At 37.4% G+C, this 21065-nt stretch overlaps 2 protein-coding genes across 2 annotated transcripts; both read right to left on the reverse strand.

Moving 5' to 3' along the window:
• Positions 1 to 9436: 9436 nt before the first annotated feature.
• Positions 9437 to 11305, reverse strand: LOC132644219 (cysteine-rich and transmembrane domain-containing protein WIH2-like). Its single transcript, XM_060360798.1, has 3 exons — positions 11142 to 11305; positions 10878 to 11040; positions 9437 to 9768 (listed from the first exon to the last, which is right to left on the reverse strand). Exons 1-3 carry the CDS (start codon positions 11191 to 11193, stop codon positions 9723 to 9725), a joined length of 261 nt encoding a protein of 86 aa, XP_060216781.1. The 5' UTR covers positions 11194 to 11305; the 3' UTR covers positions 9437 to 9722.
• Positions 11306 to 12836: 1531 nt separating this feature from the next.
• LOC132644217 (cysteine-rich and transmembrane domain-containing protein WIH2-like) lies at positions 12837 to 15492 on the reverse strand. The gene is made up of 3 exons (XM_060360797.1): positions 15228 to 15492; positions 14966 to 15146; positions 12837 to 13268 (listed from the first exon to the last, which is right to left on the reverse strand). Exons 1-3 carry the CDS (start codon positions 15277 to 15279, stop codon positions 13223 to 13225), a joined length of 279 nt encoding a protein of 92 aa, XP_060216780.1. The 5' UTR covers positions 15280 to 15492; the 3' UTR covers positions 12837 to 13222.
• Positions 15493 to 21065: the final 5573 nt, after the last annotated feature.

Consider the following 21065-nt stretch of genomic DNA (forward strand, 5'->3'; position numbering starts at 1 on the left):
TTGTATTTATTTGTGAAATTGTTTATCCCATGTTAATTATTCACAAGATATAATACAACATAATTCACATATTCCCTACAAATTATTAATTAGTTAATATAATTTATCTTTCATTTCAAGAATAATGACTAATTTAGTTTGTACAGACCGGACTCTTTCATGGATCCGAATGTTCCCCCTGTGCCCGATGATCACCCGGGCTCTGATGATCACCCTGGGCTCGATTATCACCCGGGGCCCGCTGATAGATCAGTATTGTCTTTACAAGGCAATCATAGATCAGAGTTATTATGGGCTGGTACTATAGGGATATCGACTAGGCTCCGTCCTTATAGGCTGCAAAGAGCGTGGACTCTTTTACGCGAGCGCCCCCCACACCTTCGCGTCTTAGAGATATTGTTTCCGGGCGGCATCTATCGTTGCGTGTCCGTTGGTCGGGTACAGCATGATTGGGCGCTCATTACGTCCATGGTTAAGCGGTGGAGGCCGGAGACACATACCTTCCATCTTCGCATTGGTGAGACCACGATTACACTTCAGGATGTGGAGGTCCGCTTTGGATTGCGGGTAGATGGAGAGCCACTATACACTCGGTTCGAGCCTCCTCCTGGTCGGACATGGGTGATAGAGTTGACTAGGCTCACCCACTTCATGCCTGATGCCGCGGCCTATATATCGGGACAGAGTCGAGTTCTGCTTAGTGCACTCTGCACTTATTTGGAGGGTCTGGATCCGGTTGTGGACGGCATCCAGCAGGACGGTATTGATCGTCATGCCCGTTTGTACCTGCTTATTATATTCGGGATCATCTTGTTCCCGAACTCATCGGGTGCCTTTGTCAGTTTACGTTATTTGGTTTTCTTGGAGCATCTGGACTGCTTCGTCTACAGCTAGGGCGGTGCTGTTTTGGCGTATCTTTACAGATCCCTATGCCGAGCGTCTATTGGTGCTGTCAGAGATGTGTGTGGATTTTTTGCTCTTCTCCAGGTAATATTTTAAGTGTGCGTTCCTTTAATGTAAACAAACCTCTTGAAACGATGACTAAAAAATCATATTTTCTAATATCGCTTACAGTTATGGGTGTGGGAGAGGATGCGGCCTTTTCAGCCTGTACCTAGGCATCACCTCGAGATTGACATGCCTTATGCGAGGAGGTGGACAACAGGTTTTGACCGGGAAATGGATACGCACCACAGTATTCTTCCATTCCGAGACCAGCTTGATCACATGACAGACGATGCGGTAAAACTATTTAACTTTACATTATTAATTTAATTAAACGTCTTTTCTACTTGGTGATCACTGATTTGTATTTATATGTTATGCAACTATTTATATGGACGCCGTACGCTGCTACATTAGATGGTTTGTGTTACACTTCGGAAAATGTTTCGTGAGCATACAATGAATAGACCAACGAAGTGTAAGAATGTACGATGTTTTACTAAGAAGGGAATGACTACCCATGAGTTTTGAAAACGCGAAGGTTGCAGATTTGCATTTCGGCCCAGTGGTCGTAAAACAGAATACGGCCCGTAAAGTGATTTACGGATCGTAAAGTCCCATCGTCTTCCAACTATCAAAATTTCAACTTTCTGTCAATGTTGAAATGGTAAAATACGACTCAGCATACGGACCGTAAATTGAAATACGGCCCGTAAACTGTGACCGTAAACCACCATGACCTACAACAGACCTTTTTGGTTCTGTTATGCTTAAATACGGTCGCGAAGGACGGACTGTAAACCAGAATACGGCCCGTAAAGTGGGTTTACGACCACTGTACACCTCAGTCACTGTTCATTCCGGATTAGATTTTAAGTTATTAAAAAGAGACCTAAGCTCATCCAATTCATTTCATTCCACGATATTTTTCTCAAGAAGCCTCTAGAATACTCTCTACTCTTCATCACAAGAAAACCAAAGGAAATTAGTGATCAACTACATGAAACCCACGAAATCAAGTGTAAGAATCACACTAAAGTTCATCTTTCTCAAGAAAACCCAAAAGGAGTGAAGTAGGGTTTTGGTGCTAGAGGAGAAACTCCACTCAAGACTTGTTCAACCATCATCTAAGGTAAGTTTTATGACTAAACTATGTTTTTTAAGGTATTGGAGGGTTAAGATACTTGAATTGTAGAAAAACGTTTGAGATGGGTCATTAATGAGTGAATGGTGTCATGTTTGGATGGTAGTTGGATTGAATCATAAATGTTGGAGTGTTGTGATTGTGAATACGTTATAAATAACATTTAGACGATGAAATAAGCGTGATACATGAGAAAACGCTATAGTAAGCTATAACCATGAATGTGGAGAAATCGAAGAGAAATGGTGGATTGTGGCCAATGTATATAAATGATGATTGTTGATGGCAATATCGTGAATGTAGATGTGAGTATTTGGGAGTCGATATAGAATACGGGAAAAGTAGTAGAAACAAAGGAAGTGCTGCCCAATTTTCTCTAGAAATGGTAACGCATTCTTATGGTTGATTAACTAATGTTAATACGAATTCTCTCGTGAAGGTAGCGACGTGACATTGAAGAAGAACAAGGGAACGATAGCTTAGCTAAACGACAAAGGTATGTGAGGCTAGTCACTTCTTTCTAATGGCATGAATCCTATAGCGTAACTTCTTTCTTATCAATGAGCCTATGTCCATAGTTAGCTACACAAGGTAATGAGTTAAAGTATATGGATTCTAATGATGTTATTTATCGCTTACACTCACCTTATATCCTAGTTCCTTCAAGGTGAGGCAGAATGTCCATGATTGTTCCATAATGCAGTCGGGGAATCACGACCTTACGTCACCCCGATAGAGTATGGTTGATCTTGAGCCTTATGTACATATTGTGATAAGCATATGATGATATTACTATTACACCGTGCCTATTTGGCCGGGCAGTCACCGCCAAGGCGGGCAGCTATATGATACACCATGGCCAAATGGCATGGGCAGACACCACTAGTGGGCGGCATGAGATGGTACCCCGGACGCGGGAGGCCTGGACACAGGCTCATGTTATGATTATCACACCGATCCGATATGGACGGGCAGTTTATACATCATGCATCTATGATATGATGATGAGCATGAGTAAGCCAGCATGACTTGTTTTCTTATACTTGACAGTTAGATTCTGATGTTCCATATGAGTATCTTCTTTACACCATTGTCTTATTTCGTTGTTGATGCCTCTCATACTCAGTACAATATTCGTACTGACGTCCGGTTTCTTTGGACGCTGTGTTCATGCCAACAGGTAGACAGAGAGGAGAGCTCGATCCAGATCTGTAGTAGCTGTCAGCCGACTGGAAGCCCTCCATTGTCCCGAAGGTGCTTATGATTATTGTTTTGTGTATATATATATATATATATCCATGTATATGTATTTTTGGGCACGACGAGGTCTTGTCCCGTCCCTATGTTCAGTACTCCAGTAGAGGCTCGTAGATACGCAGTGCGTGTTAGATGGTCTCACGAGATGCTATTATATGTATATATTATTTTGATGAGGCAAATGTATTTAAAGAGTAATTATGTTTCCATATAAAATATGATTTTCCTACAATTTGAGTATAAAACTGACGAAAGACCATTAAACGAGCAAGATAAGTAGTAGCACGAATGGTGCTCGGTGGCTAGCCCCGGGTACCCGTCACGGCCCCTAGCTGTGTCGTGACAGTTTGCCGGCCTTTTGCAAGGTAGGTCAGGGGGTTTGGAGGTCGCGCTGTTCATTGATACACCTGGACATCGTAGAGGACCACATGCCCGAGCGTGTCTTACGACAGTTTGGGCATATACAGAGTATACCCCCTGACGTCCGTCATGAGCTCCGACACTACCAGCGGGACGATCAGGCTGCTGTTGATGATGATTTTCTGGCTTTCATGGTTGTCCAGATCCACCGTTAGGAGAACAGGTTGGGCACTTTAGCGGTGGTTGTCCATTTGACTCCCATTGAGGATTACATGTGCTGGTATCATCAGATCACACGCCGATTGATCGGCAACCCAGCTTTGCGTCCCGCTAGGGATGTAGGATACTCAGCACTCGCGGGGCATTACGAGGCATTGGTAAGTTTATCGTATTTAGATTTATTTAATTGCATTAATTGTTATGTTTTAAAAAATAACTTTTTTTTTACAGTTAAACACAAATGCAACTGGTGGCCGTACAGCGATTACGTATGTTGGGGTTAGAGCATATGCCTTACCCCGGGCTTGCGGGGCTTGCGTCGGAGATGGTACGGATATCCGAGGATGGTATCCGGCAGACAGGAAAGATTAGGCGCATGGAGGAGCCTGTTCCAGAGGTTGAGTATCAACCAGCGCCAGGAGGAGGACCGGGTGCTTCAAGAGGAGGACACCGTGCTGCCAGAGGACGTCGTGCGCGTAGAGGACGCGATGATGCTGCTAGAGGACCTGGTGGTGGAGGACACCATCTGGTAGATGAGGCAGATGAGGCCGATCCCATTCTAGAGGACGTTCCCGTTCTAGTCCATCCACAACCGTTCCAGGACGGTGGCAGCTCACCTGGGGACTCCCCTACGTTTACGCCGGCGCTTCTACTTGCTGAGATACCTAGGTCTTCATCACAGCCGAGCCAGAATGCATACATGGAGGAGCGTGATAACGTCGATTGGGCGGCGTTACGCGCTTCATTAGCTGATGAGTGCCCTGTGAGGAATTTAGAGGGAGCCAGGATTCTTGACTTCGATGAGTTTTTGATCCCAGTTAGTATTTAAAATACTTATTTGTTCATTTAGATTACTTATTTTAAATATATATGTTACTCATTATTTAGTAATATTTTATATTTTAGGATTTGGCGCCAGCGGATCCAGCAGAGCCACCCACTCAGGCATTTTCTCATGGACCTGCCGAGCCAACGGTGTCTTCTCATGTGACTGTCGAGCCATAGGTAAGCTTTTTATTAAAATTAATTTTATTCAATATAAGGTCAATATTTAAAATACATATTTGATTATTTAAAGTATTTATTTTAAATATGTACGTTACTTATTATTTCATTTTTTTTCTTCATATTTTAGTATTTGACGCCAGTGGGTCTACATGAGCGATCCATTCAGGAGCTTTCTCATCAGCCTGCCGAGGTAGAGGTTGTTATGTCCCGTGTTTTTGCATAATTGGAAATCTTGAAAATAATTAAGACTTGTATGTTATAAGGCAATATTTTGATTTTAGTTAATATGTTGATGTCATTCATGGAAGTGCTGGTGCAAAGACGTCGGGGAAGTCCAAGGGCAAAATTTGGAATTTCAGAAATTACAAAATGAGATTTTTACGAATTGGGCCAAGAAAAATTGAATAAAAATTTGAAGCCCAAGTTGAGGGGTGGCCGGCCATAGGCCTTGGCCGAAGCCCCATTTTAAATGGTCATGTGACAATAATAAGGGGGCAATATTATATGTTCATCTATATCCTTAGATTGTTCAAGAAAAAGAAAATCAAACCTTTGAGCTCAAGAAAAGGGGTCTCGGCCGAACCCTATAGGAAGAGATAATTTTTTTTTCCAAGCCTTGTTTCCAATCTTAAAATCTTGTTCTTCTCATATTTGTAGTGAGTTCAAGGCGCTCTCCGACGTGATACAATTAGTTTGGTGAAAGAGCGACGCTTGCGGCAAATCGGAATTTCAAGAAAAGGTAAGGATTTTGCCATTTTTGTGCTATGAAACTTGTAGGAATGTTATAGTGATTATAGTTGCATGAAGATTATGGGATTGTGGTGTGTATGTGCATGGCGTGTGTGTGTGTGAAGGGTGTGGTTGGCCGTGAGCCATGTTGGTGAGAAAGGGAGGTGAATTTGATTTTGTTTAGTTGTTAATTGCGTCGTTGTGGCATTTATGGCGTAAATGAATGTTTAACGAGTTGAATTGGCATTGGAAAATGGTTGCGGGTTCTTATGGGAATTTATATGATTTTTGTATATTCTTATATAATTGTGAAAGTAAGACTTTAAATGTGGATTATGGTTGTTGTTAATGAATTTGGAATGAAACAATGCGAGTTAGTATGTTCGTCGTAGTTGTTGACGTTTCGGATGGAATATGGAAAGTGACGAATCATTCGAACTTCTGTATATTGCTCGGAATATTATTGGGATGTGTTTGAATAACCTTGAATGAGTAAATGAATACAATAATGTGGACATTAGTTTGGTATTGTGAAGTTTGAATGAAAGTTGTCGATTTATATAGAAAGGAAGAATATTGACGTTAGAGTGATTTTGTTATGACTTATGATGTCTATGATATTGTGGGTTGTTGTGTTGATGTATTTGAGCCGAGCTAAGTCTCGGGGGTGTTATATATGTAGGGGAAATGCTGCCGAAATTTCGGTAGACAAATATGTGGTTAAGTGAATTCTTAAGCCTTGAAATCCCTAATTGGTAACTTTGACCATTTGCAGATTCTGAGCGAAACGGGACTTGAGTTTGGGGCGAGCGTAAGACGCTTATAAGGTATGTAAGGCTACCCTATTCCTTCTTTTGGCATGTCTTAAGTATCCTAGGTTGATATCGGAGCCCCGGGGGCAATTCTGTTCCTTGAAATCCGAATTTGAAATCGAGCACTATTCATTCAATTGAATTGAACCTTAAAGTCCTTCTTTTGCTTGCAAAGTAATTAAATGTCCGAAACTTATGCAAATGTAATCAAATCGCTTCGGATCTTCCATGTATGATTCCATAGACCCTAAATGTTCGTGATTCATGTCCGTCACCTCGACTTGACCCGCGGTGGCCCGCTAGCATCGAGACTTCCTTGTTGACTCTATTATTCTCATTTTTGTATAATGTCAGCAAAACACTTTTGTTTATGAATTTGGCTATCATAGAATAGTGTTTTGACTGCCACAATATTCTATATTATATTTTGAACCATAAATACTATGTTGGAAATTTTTTGTTAAACGAACCCCGTATTGACTAACTATTCGAACTAGTTGATTAATGAATTAGCATATGATATTATCAAGTTTCAAAAGATGTTTGACTTATAAATTGCATTGTTTGCTCACGACTCCGCTCGTGCCCTTATTATGACTTCGTTCACCGGTTCCCGGGCCGGTTATGATTCGTGCGCACTATGATAAATTCGGTCGTATGCTGTGTTACGATTCCCGAGACCTCGCCATAGGGCCGGGTTCCGTTTGGTGTTATGCTGTGATATGGCTGGTGATATGTTATGATGATATGTGTGCTCGGGGATGTACGGAGATTTGAACCTTCTGGTGTTATGTTGTGTGTGGCACCAGTGTCGGAGTGGTGACCACGTTCCTGAGCTTTGCATGATTTTGTTTGCATTATGTATATATGATTTTGATATAGATTCTGATATACTGTTCAGTATTCCCCCTTTTGTATCTTGTTTACTTTCAGTTGTGGCTCATATTTCTGTACTCTATGCTTTACATACTCAGTACATCTTTCGTACTGACCCCCTTTCTTCGGGGGCTGCGTTTCATGCCCGCAGGTACAGACACAGGTGATCCACCACTGTAGACTCCACTTTCTGCTATTTCGGAGTACTCCCTTTTGATCCGAAGTCCACTTTTGGTACATACATCTTTTGTTATGTATATATTTCTGTATATCTGACTATTTGGGTACGGCGGGGCCCTGTCCCGTCATATGATTCTGTCGGTCTGTTTAGAGGTCTGTGGACATGTTTGTGGGTTGGGTCTTTCTGTTCGGATGTGTTTGGGGCGATCCCATTCGCCGCCGCGGCCGGTCCGCATATGTTTACATGTTACCTTGTTGGCCGGTGTGGCCTTTGTTGGTATTTTCTGTGCGCAGGGTTATTTTGGATAGTCTGTAAAACAAAGGAAACTCTGCTAAAATTTTTCTGGAAATTATCTAAATTTGGAATATAGCCTCGTCGGCTTCTGCTATATACTTGAATGCATTTGATAGATGGGTTTGGGTGCCCAGATCGGGCACTAGTCACGGCCTACGGGGTTGGGTCGTGACAGAGGTGTCTTCTCATGAGACTACCGAAGCGTAGGTAAGATTTTTACTTAAAATCAATTTTATTCAATATAAGATAAATATTTATTTAATTTTTATAACCTTTATTTGGACTTCGAACAACATCTCGTCCAAGAGACTACCTCATATTCTGCACCAGACCCATCTCAGGAGCCTACTCAGGCGCCCGTTGATATACAAGTTTGATTATTCAACAAACGTTAATGTATTCAATATAAATAAGAAATGGTACTAATTATTATATACTTTTCAGGTTCATCCTTCAGCGCCTGTGGTGGCGACTCCCGACGAGAAAGAGGTCGAGTTTCCAGACCCAGGTCAACAGGTCAACAGCATAAGGTTCTGCTCGTGCTAGCGGGACCAGATCCCAAGAAGAAGCACATTCTAGTCAAGGGCGCACGGGCCAGGGGAAGAAGAGATGATCATGACTTGAAGCGCCCGATTATTAAGAGGAAAAAGGGCGATGGGGACGATGGCGAGTGCGGTGGGGATGGTATGAGCCTTAGGCCTAAGGATAGTCTCAGGCATACCACATGTGGGATCCATCCACGATAGTGTATATACACTAGTGTTGTACAGTTTATCGTAAATATTATATATTTTTTGCATATCTATTTATATTTATAAATATTATCTTAGTCTTTATTATTGTTTATAGTTTCACATCCTAAATTGATAATAATAAAAAAAGTGACACATTCGAAATAAAGTTAAGCATTAATTTAAAAATAACACGAAACCCTAAAAGATAAATAGCGTAAAGCTCATGACTACAAGTCTTCAAACAAAAAAAGACTTCGAGCACTTTTCATCCACTAAAACGACAAATCCAAACTTTTGCGTATCCTTGAAGTATTGAGCCTACCTTATTATTCGTACAAATATAAGTAGAATTTTATATAAAATATTGAAGTTCTGGAGTCTTAAAGCACGATTTATATACGGCTAAACTACGTAAACAAGTGTAAAAATGTAATAAGTGGCTATTTTGGGAAAATGGTTGACTCCTATAGCGCAGTAAAATACTGCGCTTTAGGAGAGAGAGAAATTGATTTAGCGCAGTATTTTACTGCACTAAAGCACTTAACGGGTCCGTCAAGGTTAAGTGCTTTAACGCAGTATTAAAGCAGTAAAATACTGCGCTAAAAGTACTTATGTCACCTCCGTCAAGGTTAAGTGCTTTAGCGCAATATTAAAGCAGTAAAATACTGCGCTAAAAGTACTTATGTCACCTTTTTTTGTTGGGGTATTTTGATTCAAAAGGTTTTTTTTTGGGTCATTTTGGTTCCAGACTCCTAGATATAAACACACACCAACAATGGCACAGCTAATATGATTGACCAACGGGGCTTAACCGACAAGCTGTATTCGCCACACATTGAAATAGAAATCAGCAGCGTATATAACCCAAGAGCTTGGCTTATAGACACTTGAAACATTAAATTCTTAACCAAAGCAACGTGCTTCACATATTGAGGTCCAAAACATACAAAAATAGAATCTCATTGTACATTAACCTATTATATGGCAAATAGACACCTGAAAGCATTGAATTCTTCACCACATCAACGTGCATCGTCGTACTTTCAGATCAAGGAGAGGACACCAAGGACAAAACACAAGTAAGAAATCTAGTCTATGATAATTGGTGGAATCAATTTTGGACAGCAACACTTGCACAAGTCATTTACAGCACATAGCCATCATCAAAAGCATGCATCCAAGAGACAGCAACAGCACAGAGCAGCCAAACTGCAACAAACATACAACCCATTATTAGTCCTCACCTTCCAATATCGCATTACATAAACTTACTATTTGAAGCAAATCAAAATCAAATACAACTTCGATTCTGAACAATTCCAGATTTTTTAACTCCTAGCATTTAGGTCCCTAGTCTAAAAGCAAAGCATATAATACAGGCAACACAAACCATTTTATGTCACACTAACATGATTTCCATCTCATATGTGATACATAACTTCAAAAAGGGTAAAATCCAACTGCCAATTAGAAATATAACAAGTTCAAATACAAGGGTGCTAAAAGAAAAAAGGAAACACTTCAACAAAAATCTATACCAATTTAACAAAACACCTATATAACTCCACCTACGCGTATAATACAGCCGCTCCAAAGGAACAGGGCTGTGATACCAACATAGAGCAATATAGGATATTTATCATGACGACTTTGGATCTGAATATAGTGGGGCGGATACAAATGATAAAGACCCCATCCAGTTTGAGTTCGGAGCCATAATTGATATACTGAACATCAGAAGCCGATTGTCTTGAAATAGATACAAGTGAAGACAAAGTTGAACATCACGAAGCGATAATAATTCAAGAAATCATGTTTCGACAGAACACACCAAATAAATAGGGAAAAAACCACACATAGACCAAAGACTTGATCTGAAACAATCTCTTCAACCGTTCAAAGTCTCTGGGCAACTCTTATACCCGTTTGGCCATAAGATTTTTTCACTTTATTTGAAAGTGAGCGTTTGGCGATAAAAATTCAAAATACAACTTGAAGCTATACTTGGAATTTAGAAAACACCTAAAACCATGTTTTTCACTTTCAGTTACATTCAAACAACCAAATATATTTTGCAAAAACTATAACCAAAAGCAACTCCATTTTCAACTCCAACTTCAAAATTCAAAATAAAATGAAAAATATTTGGTTTTCATGGCCAAACGCCTACTTAGTCTACAAAAATCCTAGGCCTTACAGATCTGGCCCAAGCAAGCCAAGAAGTTGACAAAATCATATCAAGACACACCTTATCAGCAAAAACTAGTCCATACAAGTCAATAACTGATAGGAAAGCATCAGAAAAAAGGGGTATTTACCATCCTTCCATGAAGCCAGTGCCACCAGATTGTTGTTGTTGTTGAGGGGGTGGAGCACCGTACTGAGGAGCATACTGGGGTGGGTACCCTTGAGGAGGATAACCCTGCTGGGGGTACCCTGCTGGTGGATATGCGTCCTTTGGGTAACCTTCTGGTGGATATCCTAATTACAAACATCAAACCATCAGATCTAAATCATCAAAACAACATATCAAAAGAAAGTTACAAAATTTCAGAAAAGATCAAAGAATTCTAGTTGTTTACCTTGTGGTGGTGGGACACCAACAGGGGGTTGTTGCTGATTGTAGTAACTCATACTAATTGAATTATTCCTTGGGGGTGGATCTAAGAGAGAGTTGTGTCAAAGTGGAGGTTTTACCTTCGGCAAAAAACAAAGATGATGAATGGTGTACAGTGAAGAGGGGATATTTGTGGGTGGGTGGGGTTTTATAGTCAAAGGGGAGACAACGAGGACTACAGTAGATTCTAAGAAACTTTACTCTAATGTCAAATTTATTTGACACAATTTTTTTTTAGTGTATTTAAAAAAAATGTCTATTTTTATATTAAAAATACTTTAATTTTATGAGATGAGTTTTTGAATCATAAATTTCAAAAAAAAATCTTTTACTATTAAATTTGTGAAATTAAATGATGTCAAATAAATTGGTTAAATTGAGACGTTAGGAAGAATTTTATTATTAGTATTATCCTAGGTTTTATGTAATCTTTTCCACTTTTGTTATAGGTGTCACCGTTAACCCTCTGCCCCTGTAGTACGCGTCAAATATATCTTCACTCCTAGGTAATGGTCCGTCGGGACTCGGGATTATGGAAGGAAAACAAAATAATTACAAAAATGGAACCCAATGTTTGAGCTAGGTTCAAAGAAGTCCCTTAAGTATACACTAAATAGTTTTGGTCCTTTTAAGTTCGTATTGAAATTAACAGTTTTAGTTTTCGTCAAATTAGAATTCTATCTGTTAGATTTAATGGGAACTATCTGTCATCAAAAGATTTAACAGGAACTATGAAGAAAAGAAAATTAGCGAGAACTCATAGTTATAGATATAATTATTGTAGTTTCTACTATTTTAGATTTATTTTTAAAATATAATGCCACTTTTTAAGGTACAATTATGCTACTCCCTTTGTTTCAATTTATGTGATACTTTAAGTTTTCTGAGATTCAAATTACGTGAACTTTGATCAACATTATAAGATGTGATATGAGAAAAATTACAACTTATAGTACTTTTCAAGTAGTTCTCAAATATATAAATTATAATTTTAGAATATTGAGTTAATCTAATCCAGTTTAGCTTAAAAGTTTAATCGAATTAACTGTCGAAAACTAAAAGGTATCACATAAATTGAGACGAAGAGAGTATTTTATATCATTTTGGTGTCTAGCGCACTTTTTGCGTTGCAATTTTTAAAATTTGATAGAACTTTCTTGGTGTTTAAGATTAATTTTTATGATTAATTTTTTTCACATTATTTCCATCAAATTTAATGAACATAAATTTTTGAATATTCAAAGTAGACTAAAAATGTTAACTTTTGACAATCTGTATATTTTTAAAGGACTGTTTTAAAACAACCATCAACCATAAGGGGTCACTTTTGTCATTTTAAAAGAATGAAATTTGTCAAGAAGGAAAACACGGAAAAAGCACTAACATTCATTTTTTACTGCTTTTATTTTGGTTTTAACAACCCGATATTTATAGCTCCATTTTTTTTATATATAACTAATTTTAGTGTACAAACGACAGTTTTGAATTAATGAGAACAAACCTTTTAAAAATAATATATAAAATATTCAAAAGGTGCATTCGCATTATAAACTTTTGAAAGTTTAGCCAAACACGCTATATAGATACTAATAATATGATTAACCAACGGGGCTTAACCCAAAAGTTGTATTCGACACATTGAATAGAAATCAGCAGCGTGTATAACCCAAGAGCTTGGCTCATAGACACTTGAAGCATTAAAATCTCAACCAAATCAAGGTTCATTCACACATAGAGGTCCAAAACAAAAAAAAATAGAATCTCTCACATAGTACATAACGTATAGTTTGGCAAATAGACACTTAAAAGCATTGAATTCTTCACCACATCAAGGTGCATCGTCATACTTGAAATGAAATGAAATTATTTATCTAAGGAGAGGACACCAAGGACAAAATACAGAAAGAAAGAAGTCTAGTCTATGATAATTGGTTGAATCAAATTTTGGCAGCAACACTTGCACAGGTGTCTAGTCTGTGATAATTGGTTGAATCAAATTTTGGCAGAAGAACACTTGCACAGGTCATTTACAGCACACAGCCATCATCAAAAGCATGCATCCAAGAGACAGCAACAGCACAGAGCTGCCAAACTGCAAAAAAAAATACAACCCATTATTCTCGTCCTCCTCACCTTCCAATATCGCACATAAACTTACTAATTGAAGAAAATGCAACTTTGATCCTGAACAATTCCAGACTTTTAACCTTTTTTTTTTATTCCAGATTTTAACTCCTAGTCTAAAAGCAAAGCATATAATACAGGCAACACAAACCATTTTTGGTCACACTAAACATGACTTCCATCTCATTTATGTGATGTAGATTGACCGGACACGGAGTGTAAGAGATAAAGGAAGAATTTTAAATTTTGTGATTCAAAACAAGTTGAAGATATTTGTGTGATTAAAGATCATCTTGTTAAGCATAAAAAGTGAAGTTTAAAGTTAAATTGTTGCCAAATAAAAAATATGTTCTTTTTTAGACCGACTAAAAAGGAATGTCATATAAATTGGGACGGAGGGAGTACACAACTTCAATCTGACTGGCAATTAGAAATACATCAAGTTCAAATACAATGAAGAGTAAGAAAAAAGGGAACCACTTGAACAGAAAATGACTAAGATATCCTAACAAAACAGTTGAAATGTGAAAGACCACCACTAACCTTGCACGTACAAAAGAAATCTATACCCATTTAACAAAACACCTATATAACTCCACATACGTGTAAAATATAGCCACTCCAAAGTCCGAACAAAAGAATGATACATCATAGATCAATGTAAGATACTCATTCCGTCTATTTTTACTTATCCTGACTTAGCACATCCTTTAAGGAGCCACTCTGCCATAAGCTAAGTTATTCGGACTCTTCGAAAGTGTTGCCGCGCCCATGTCGGATCCTCCAAAAATACACTATTTTTGAAGGATCCAACACGCACCCGAGTAACGAGGCCAAAGTAGAATGGCAATTTTACCATATCAGCCCTAAATATTACTAAGTCATCTAATAATTGAAATCAATCAAAATATTTTAAAAGTTATGCAGCCACTAACAATTCCTAAAGTTTTCAACCCAATAACTTATAACAAGGATAAAATAGGTATGAAATGGTAAATTATCTCTTGATTTTCTAATCTAGATAAGTAAAAGTATATATCTATTTTTATTTTTAGTATAGAGAAAAGGTAAAAATGGCCGGATGGAGTAATTTTTTTTTATGACAAGGTAACAAGCAACTACCCTTCGGGTGCATACAGGGTAAATCCCGCTCCAACGTTAGCGAGATCACTATAAGATTTATGAGTGACAACCTTGGATCTGAATAGAATGGAATAGATACAAATAATAAGGAGCCCATCTACTCATAGTTGAACTATCGATTGATTGAACATCATAAACAGATCGTCCTTGAAATAAATAAAAGTGGCTGCAATAATAATTCAAGAAATCATGTTTTGACAGATAGGACACACCAAATAAATAAGTTACAGGTCAAACACTTGATCTGAAACAATCGTTCTAAGTCTATAAAAACCGACATCATACAGATCTCGCCCAAGAAGTTGACAAAATCACCTTATCAGACTAACTAGCCATGGTCAACGATCATACAGACCACATCCATAAAAGTCAATAACTGTACTGAATCAGGACAAAGCATCACCATATGAATATACAAAATGGGGTTTTCCCCTATAAAGACTTTTTTCACCACTTCCTTTCTTATTGTTTTTTATCTTTTTTTTTTCAGGGTGCAAAAAAATTGAGTATTAAGGTGCATACCATCCTTGCATGAGTCCAGTGCTACTGGATTGTTGTTGTTGTTGTTGAGGAGGTGGAGCACCGTACTGAGGCGCATACTGGGGAGGGTACCCTTGTGGAGGATAACCTTGTTGAGGGTAACCCTGCTGTGGGTACCCTGCTGGTGGATATGCATCCTTTGGGTAACCTTCTGGCGGATATCCTAATTAATTACAAACATCAAACCCTATCAGATCTAATCATCAAAACAAACATATGAAAAGAAAATTCCAAAATTGTTTACCTTGCGGTGGAGGTACACCAACAGGGGGTTGTTGCTGATTGTAGTAACTCATAATTGAATTATTTCTTGGGGGTGAGATCTAGAGAGAGTTGTGTCAAAGTGCGAGTTTTTCTTTAGGCAGAAAACAAAGATGATGAAAGGGGTACAGTGAAGAAGGGCTATTTGTGGGTTTTATAGGGTAAAGTCAAAGTGGAGACAACGAGGACTAGGCCATCAGATTACAAGAAACCATTATTTAATATTTTATTATACTTACGTAATCTCTTCCACTTTTGTTATAGGTATTGCCGTGAACACTCTGCGCGTATAGTACGCGTCAAAGATATCTTCGTTCCTAAGTAATGATCCGTCGCCCGACCGGAGTTTGGAAGGAAAACGACAAATACAAAAATGGTACTCCATCTGTTCCAAAAAAAATTGTGTCACTTTTCTTATTAGTTTGGCTAAAAAAGATTGACATATTTATATATTTAGAAATAATTTAACTTTATACACATAAACATTTAAGACTTTTTTTGAATTACATATTTCAAAAGTTTTCCTTTATTTCTTAAATTTTATGCCAAGTCAAATTAAGATAATTTTTTTGGGACGGAGAGAGTAACATAATTTAAAGGTAGGTTCAAAAAAGTCTCGTATTGAATAGTTTAGTCCTTAGGGGTCGTTTGGTAGAAGGTATAAGCTGGGATATTTCAGCACTAATTTTTGTATCATGTTTGGTACAAGGTATAAATTTATCCTGCGATAAATTTATACCTTGTACCAAACATGGTACAAAAATTAGTGTTGGGATATCCCAGCTTATACCTTCTTATCCCAATAGATGAGATAAATTAGTCTCGGGATTATAATCCTGGGATAATTTCGACTATCTACCAAACGACCCCTTAAAGGTAATAAAATATTACTCTGTCCGTCTCAATTTATGTGACATTATTTGATTAGTATGAAGTTTAAGAAAAAAAGGAAGATTTTTGAAATTTGTGATTCAAAATAAGTCTTAGATATTTATGTGGTTGTAAATTATTTTATTAAGGGTGAAGGGGAAATTTTAAAGTAAATTATTTCTAAATATAAAATAGTGACATTCTTTTTGGGACAGACAAAAAAGGAAAGTGTGCCACATAAATTGGGACAAAGGGAGTAACTTTTGTAGTTTTCATCAAATATTTATTGAACTCTGTCTGTTAGAATTAATTGGAATTACAAAGAAAAAAATGAAATTAACTGTAGTTTTCTTCTATTTTTTATTTATTTCTATGGTCTAGTGAAGCTTTTTGAGGTAAAATTTATGATATTTTTTGCATCGTTTTGGTGTCTAGTGTTGTTTTTGTGTTGCAATTTCTAAGATTTTATGGACTTTCTTGGTTTTTACGATTTAAAAAAATTCCAATATTTTCACCAAATTCAACGAATATAAATTGTTAAATATTTGAAGTAGACTAAAAGTGTTAACTTTTGACAAAATTAAAGACCCAAAATTATTCAGTGCATTTTTAAAGGACTATTTTAAAACTATCATCAAACATAATGGGCTAGTTTTATCATTTTCTAGAAGGACAACACTGTATACGGTAAAAATCGGGTCAATATTTGACCGGTTAACTTGGAGTCGAGGGTATGACCAAATGAGTACGAGCATGTTCGGTTTTCTCTTCATACCAAGGTATTGTGTCGGATGCAATTGACCCGAGACAGGGAAAGCGTGTCTGTTTTTTCGGGTACGCTGGTCCAAGGTCATGTGTCCGTTGGTCCGGTTAGCCGGTCCAAGATCATCGTGTCGGTTGGTCCGGTTAGCCGGTCCAAAGATCATCGTGGCCGTTTGTCCGGATAGCCGGTTGCGGAGCTGCCACGCGTCAGAAATCGTTCTGCCATTTTGTACTGACAAACGTATGGGTGTCAGACCGTACGGTCCTACCTTATCTTTTTAGGGTTTCTTTGTTCATAAGGGCTTTTGTATTGTATTCAAAGCCTATGAGGCATACCTATAAATAGGGGATATTTTCTCACTTTTGGGGGGTTAGCTTTTCAGATCTAAAACATTGTAATAGAAGATATATTAAAGCTCTCTCTCTCTATCTCTGATTTTAATCCGAATTTTTAGTGTTCTTTATCTTTATTCATCCATTCAACAAAGTACATTGTCTAATATATATATTTAGCTTAAATCACCTGTTATATCCCGTAATCTTGCACATTCAGAAAATTTGAAATAATTGTGACTTGTAAAAGATGAGACCATATTTTGATTTTATTTAATATATAGATGTTGTTTATGAAAAATGTTGATGCGGAAATATGGAGGAAGGCCGAGGGCAAAATTGAGAATTTTGGAAACTAACTTCGGGAATTACAAAATTAGCCACAAGTAATTGGGCTATAAAAAAAAAAGGGAAATAGAAGGCCCAATTTTAGGGGATGGCCGGCCATAGAAGAAAATAAAATGGGCCAAGCCCATGTAAATTTCATCCATGTGATAATTTAATAAAAAGGGGGCTAGTCTTCATTTTTATTCAAGAACTTTCAAGAACAAAAAAATAGAGAGCAAGAACTAGAGGGGTTCGGCCATAAGAGAGAAAAGAAAGAAAGAAAGAAAAAAATTTATGCCATCAATCTTGGTTCCAAAAATTGTAATTTTCTTGCATTCCTACTAAGCTCAAGACCCTCTTCAACGTGGTATAATTATTTTGGCAAGAAAGACATTTTGGTGGCAAGTGAAGAATTTGAAGAAAAGGTAAAATTCTATCTTTTTATGGAAGATTTATTTATGTTATAGTGAGTAGAATCTAATGAAAATCATAGAAATGTTGTGTGTTGTGTGCAAGTCGTGTGGTGTGATGTGTGTATGTGGTCGTGTATGTGTGTAGTGTAGGGAAGAAGAAGAACAATTTTTATGTAGTAATTTGGTTATTGTTAATACGTATTCTATGGTGAAAATGAGAATTTGATGATTTAAGTTGAAGTTGTGATGATTGTGGGCTGATTTGGAAGCCACCATGGTCATTAATGTAGTTCTTGAATTTGTGGGAATAACATTGCTAACGTATGAATTGTTGTTGTAGTTTATGAATTCGAAAGAAGAAAATGTGTCGTCGTAGTTTCGTTGCATTAGCAGAAGTTTCGGGTGGAATATGGAGTTGGTGGGATTATTCGAATATTTGTAGGTTGTTTAAAATGCTTTTGAATTGTGTTGAATGATCTAGGATTAGTACTTGAATGTGTGATCAAATGTGAATTGAATATAATTAAGACGCTGTTGAAGTTGTAGAACGAAGTTGTTAATGCTAGTATGCGTTCTGAATCGATGGTGGATATTGTTAGAATAATTGTTGGTATCGTTGTTGATATTGTGGCCGAGTTAAATTCTCGGATTTGTTGTTGTATTTTTGGCCGAGTTGAATTCTCGGGGATGGCGCATTTACAGGGAAAATGCTGCCGAAATTTCTGTAGAAATAAGGTGTTGGTCAGAATTGAATTCTTAAGCGTTTGTACCTAATGTTTGGCGCGCATTAATGTGGTTGTAGATCGTGTGGAGCCAAAGACTTAAATTCGGATTTGCGTAGGAAGCGGGCAAGGTATGTAAGGCTTACCTTTCTTTCCTTCGGCATGATCTTTGTAATGAACAAATAACGTCTATGTATGTCTCTAAAGAAAATTCTATTTTTAGAGCCACTAGGATGGCCATCGTCTTTGACTTCCATAAGTATTCCATATGGTTTGATATGTATATATATATATATATATGTTGATGTTCGAAGAATTTAGTTGGTATATCTCCGAACGTTGTTCCACAGCAAATCGATATGACTTAAGTCTTTGATAAATTACTATATATAATAAGGGTCAATCTAACTTTTTTGTAGTATTTAGTTAGAGTCCTTGGTTACATTACAACTAAGATTGCCAACTAAATGTTTCCTCTTCCAAATTTATCCCTATATTTGTCTTTTATTGTTTCTTCTACTATGGGGTGTTTTAAAAATATTAAGGCACTTCTAAACCTTTTTGATCATAGAAAATCCCTTAGACTAACTTTTTGAAGGTGATGACATGTACTATAACTTTTTCATATGGCTTAATTTTACTCCTACTTTATTTCTTTATTAATTAAGGTGTCACACCCAATTTTGATAAATTTAGAAAATTTTAAGGTTCTCTTAAAACGCTGAAGAAATTGTGAATTCTGATGAGGTCAATTAAAAAAAAAACGTCACTATGCATAATTTGAATGAGAGAATACACCGCAACGCTTCCAAGATTTTCCGTTCTAAGTAAAAAATTAGTAGGTTCACTACCAATTATAATGTTTAGTATTGCATTCAAAAATACATATTTAACGTGCCACTAGATCATATTAATTATGTGCAAAGAAAATTTGATACAGGTTATACTTTCTCTAATTAAAATATTATTAATTTTATATTTTGAATTTGGGCCCGGGCTTAGCACGGGCCTGCCGTAACTAGTAATTTGATATGTACATATGGTTCTAAAGTCTCCATTTGGTTTGATCCATAATGATATTGGAAAGTTACTTAATATGTTTGTTACTTGAATTTCCAAATACGGCTTACGAAATGTTGTTAGAAGGCCCCGTACTTCAAAGGTTCTATTTAATAAGTTCCGAGTTTGTCTACGATCCCTATTGGTCTATGGATACGAATATACGTAGTATGGTTAAGATTATTGCACAATTGAGTAATAAGCTAAGTATAAGAATTCATGACCTTAAGATAATGTTGTAAGCACTAATGTCTTTAACTTTTGTATACAATTTCGGCACTAATACGTTGTATCTGTGGATCGGGTTGCACGTTCCGCAACAACACACTGTATGATATCCTATAAGTATGCATGTATGAATCTGTTATATACGTATATGATATATGATGTCGGTACATTGATATGACTAAAGTTTGATTATTAAATGCTAGCACGTCGATTATTCTACCGAGTCTTCGACATACTTTGATACGTACGTATGATTCCAAGAGTTCTATTTGGTTTGATCCATAACGATGTCCAAAAGGTACTTGACCTGATTACAGCTTTGATTTTCCAAGAATGACTTCTGAAACGATTGTAGAGCGTTCTGTACTTCAAACGCTCGTAACTTTCGTATACTAATTCCGATTGACCCGAAACTTGTTTCTGAACCTTCAGATGTCGATAAGTATGTTTGTATATAAGCATGTTGTATCTCGGGTCTTGATTTACGTGTACATGGTTTCGCATTATTCTGTTCGTGCAAGTCTTAGTTTGGATTTCACTGAGCCCGGGCCAGGACATGTTATGGTGCGCACTTCTCTGCATTATTCACCGAGTCCCTCTCACTTGCGGGCCGGGACACGTTATATGTATATGTATATGTATGTGATGATATGATGATACGGGGATGGCGGCCAGGATGGCTCGTGATGACTTTATCCACCGAGACCCGCAATAGAGGGCCGGGACACGTTATGTATATGTGGTATATGATTCTGTCATGCATGATTCTATCCACCGAGTCCCTTAATGAAGTGTCGGGACACGTTATATGCATACACTATACATGATATTGATATACATGATTCTATTTACCGAGTCCCTCACAAAAGGGCCGGGACACGTTATATGTACACACGGTATGTGATGTTGATATGTCTAACCTTATTCACCGAGTCCCTCACTAAAGGGCCGGGACACATTGTATATATATGTATGTATAAGTATACGTATATGATTCATGATTTGAGGTATACTACTTTGTTACACCAAAGAAAACGTATTGATGATTCTTTTTCACAGTTTTACTGGTTCTGTAGAGTTTCCATTTTTTGGCTATGACTCCCCGTT

Source organism: Lycium barbarum, chromosome 6 (assembly GCF_019175385.1).
Source record: "Lycium barbarum isolate Lr01 chromosome 6, ASM1917538v2, whole genome shotgun sequence".
Lineage (NCBI taxonomy): Eukaryota > Viridiplantae > Streptophyta > Magnoliopsida > Solanales > Solanaceae > Lycium > Lycium barbarum.

Excerpts from the sequence above, each read along its gene's own strand:
- LOC132644217 (XM_060360797.1), bottom strand. The coding sequence starts at position 15,279 with ATGAGTTACTACAATCAGCAACAACCCCCTGTTGGTGTACCTCCACCG. Across the intron at positions 15,147-15,227 it reads TGGTGTACCTCCACCGCAAG|GATATCCGCCAGAAGGTTAC; the intron begins GTAAACAATTTT and ends GTAATTAATTAG. Across the intron at positions 13,269-14,965 it reads ACTGGACTCATGCAAGGATG|TTTGGCAGCTCTGTGCTGTT; the intron begins GTATGCACCTTA and ends TTTTTTTTGCAG.
- LOC132644219 (XM_060360798.1), bottom strand. The coding sequence starts at position 11,193 with ATGAGTTACTACAATCAGCAACAACCCCCTGTTGGTGTCCCACCACCA. Across the intron at positions 11,041-11,141 it reads TGGTGTCCCACCACCACAAG|GATATCCACCAGAAGGTTAC; the intron begins GTAAACAACTAG and ends GTTTGTAATTAG. Across the intron at positions 9,769-10,877 it reads ACTGGCTTCATGGAAGGATG|TTTGGCTGCTCTGTGCTGTT; the intron begins GTAAATACCCCT and ends TGTTTGTTGCAG.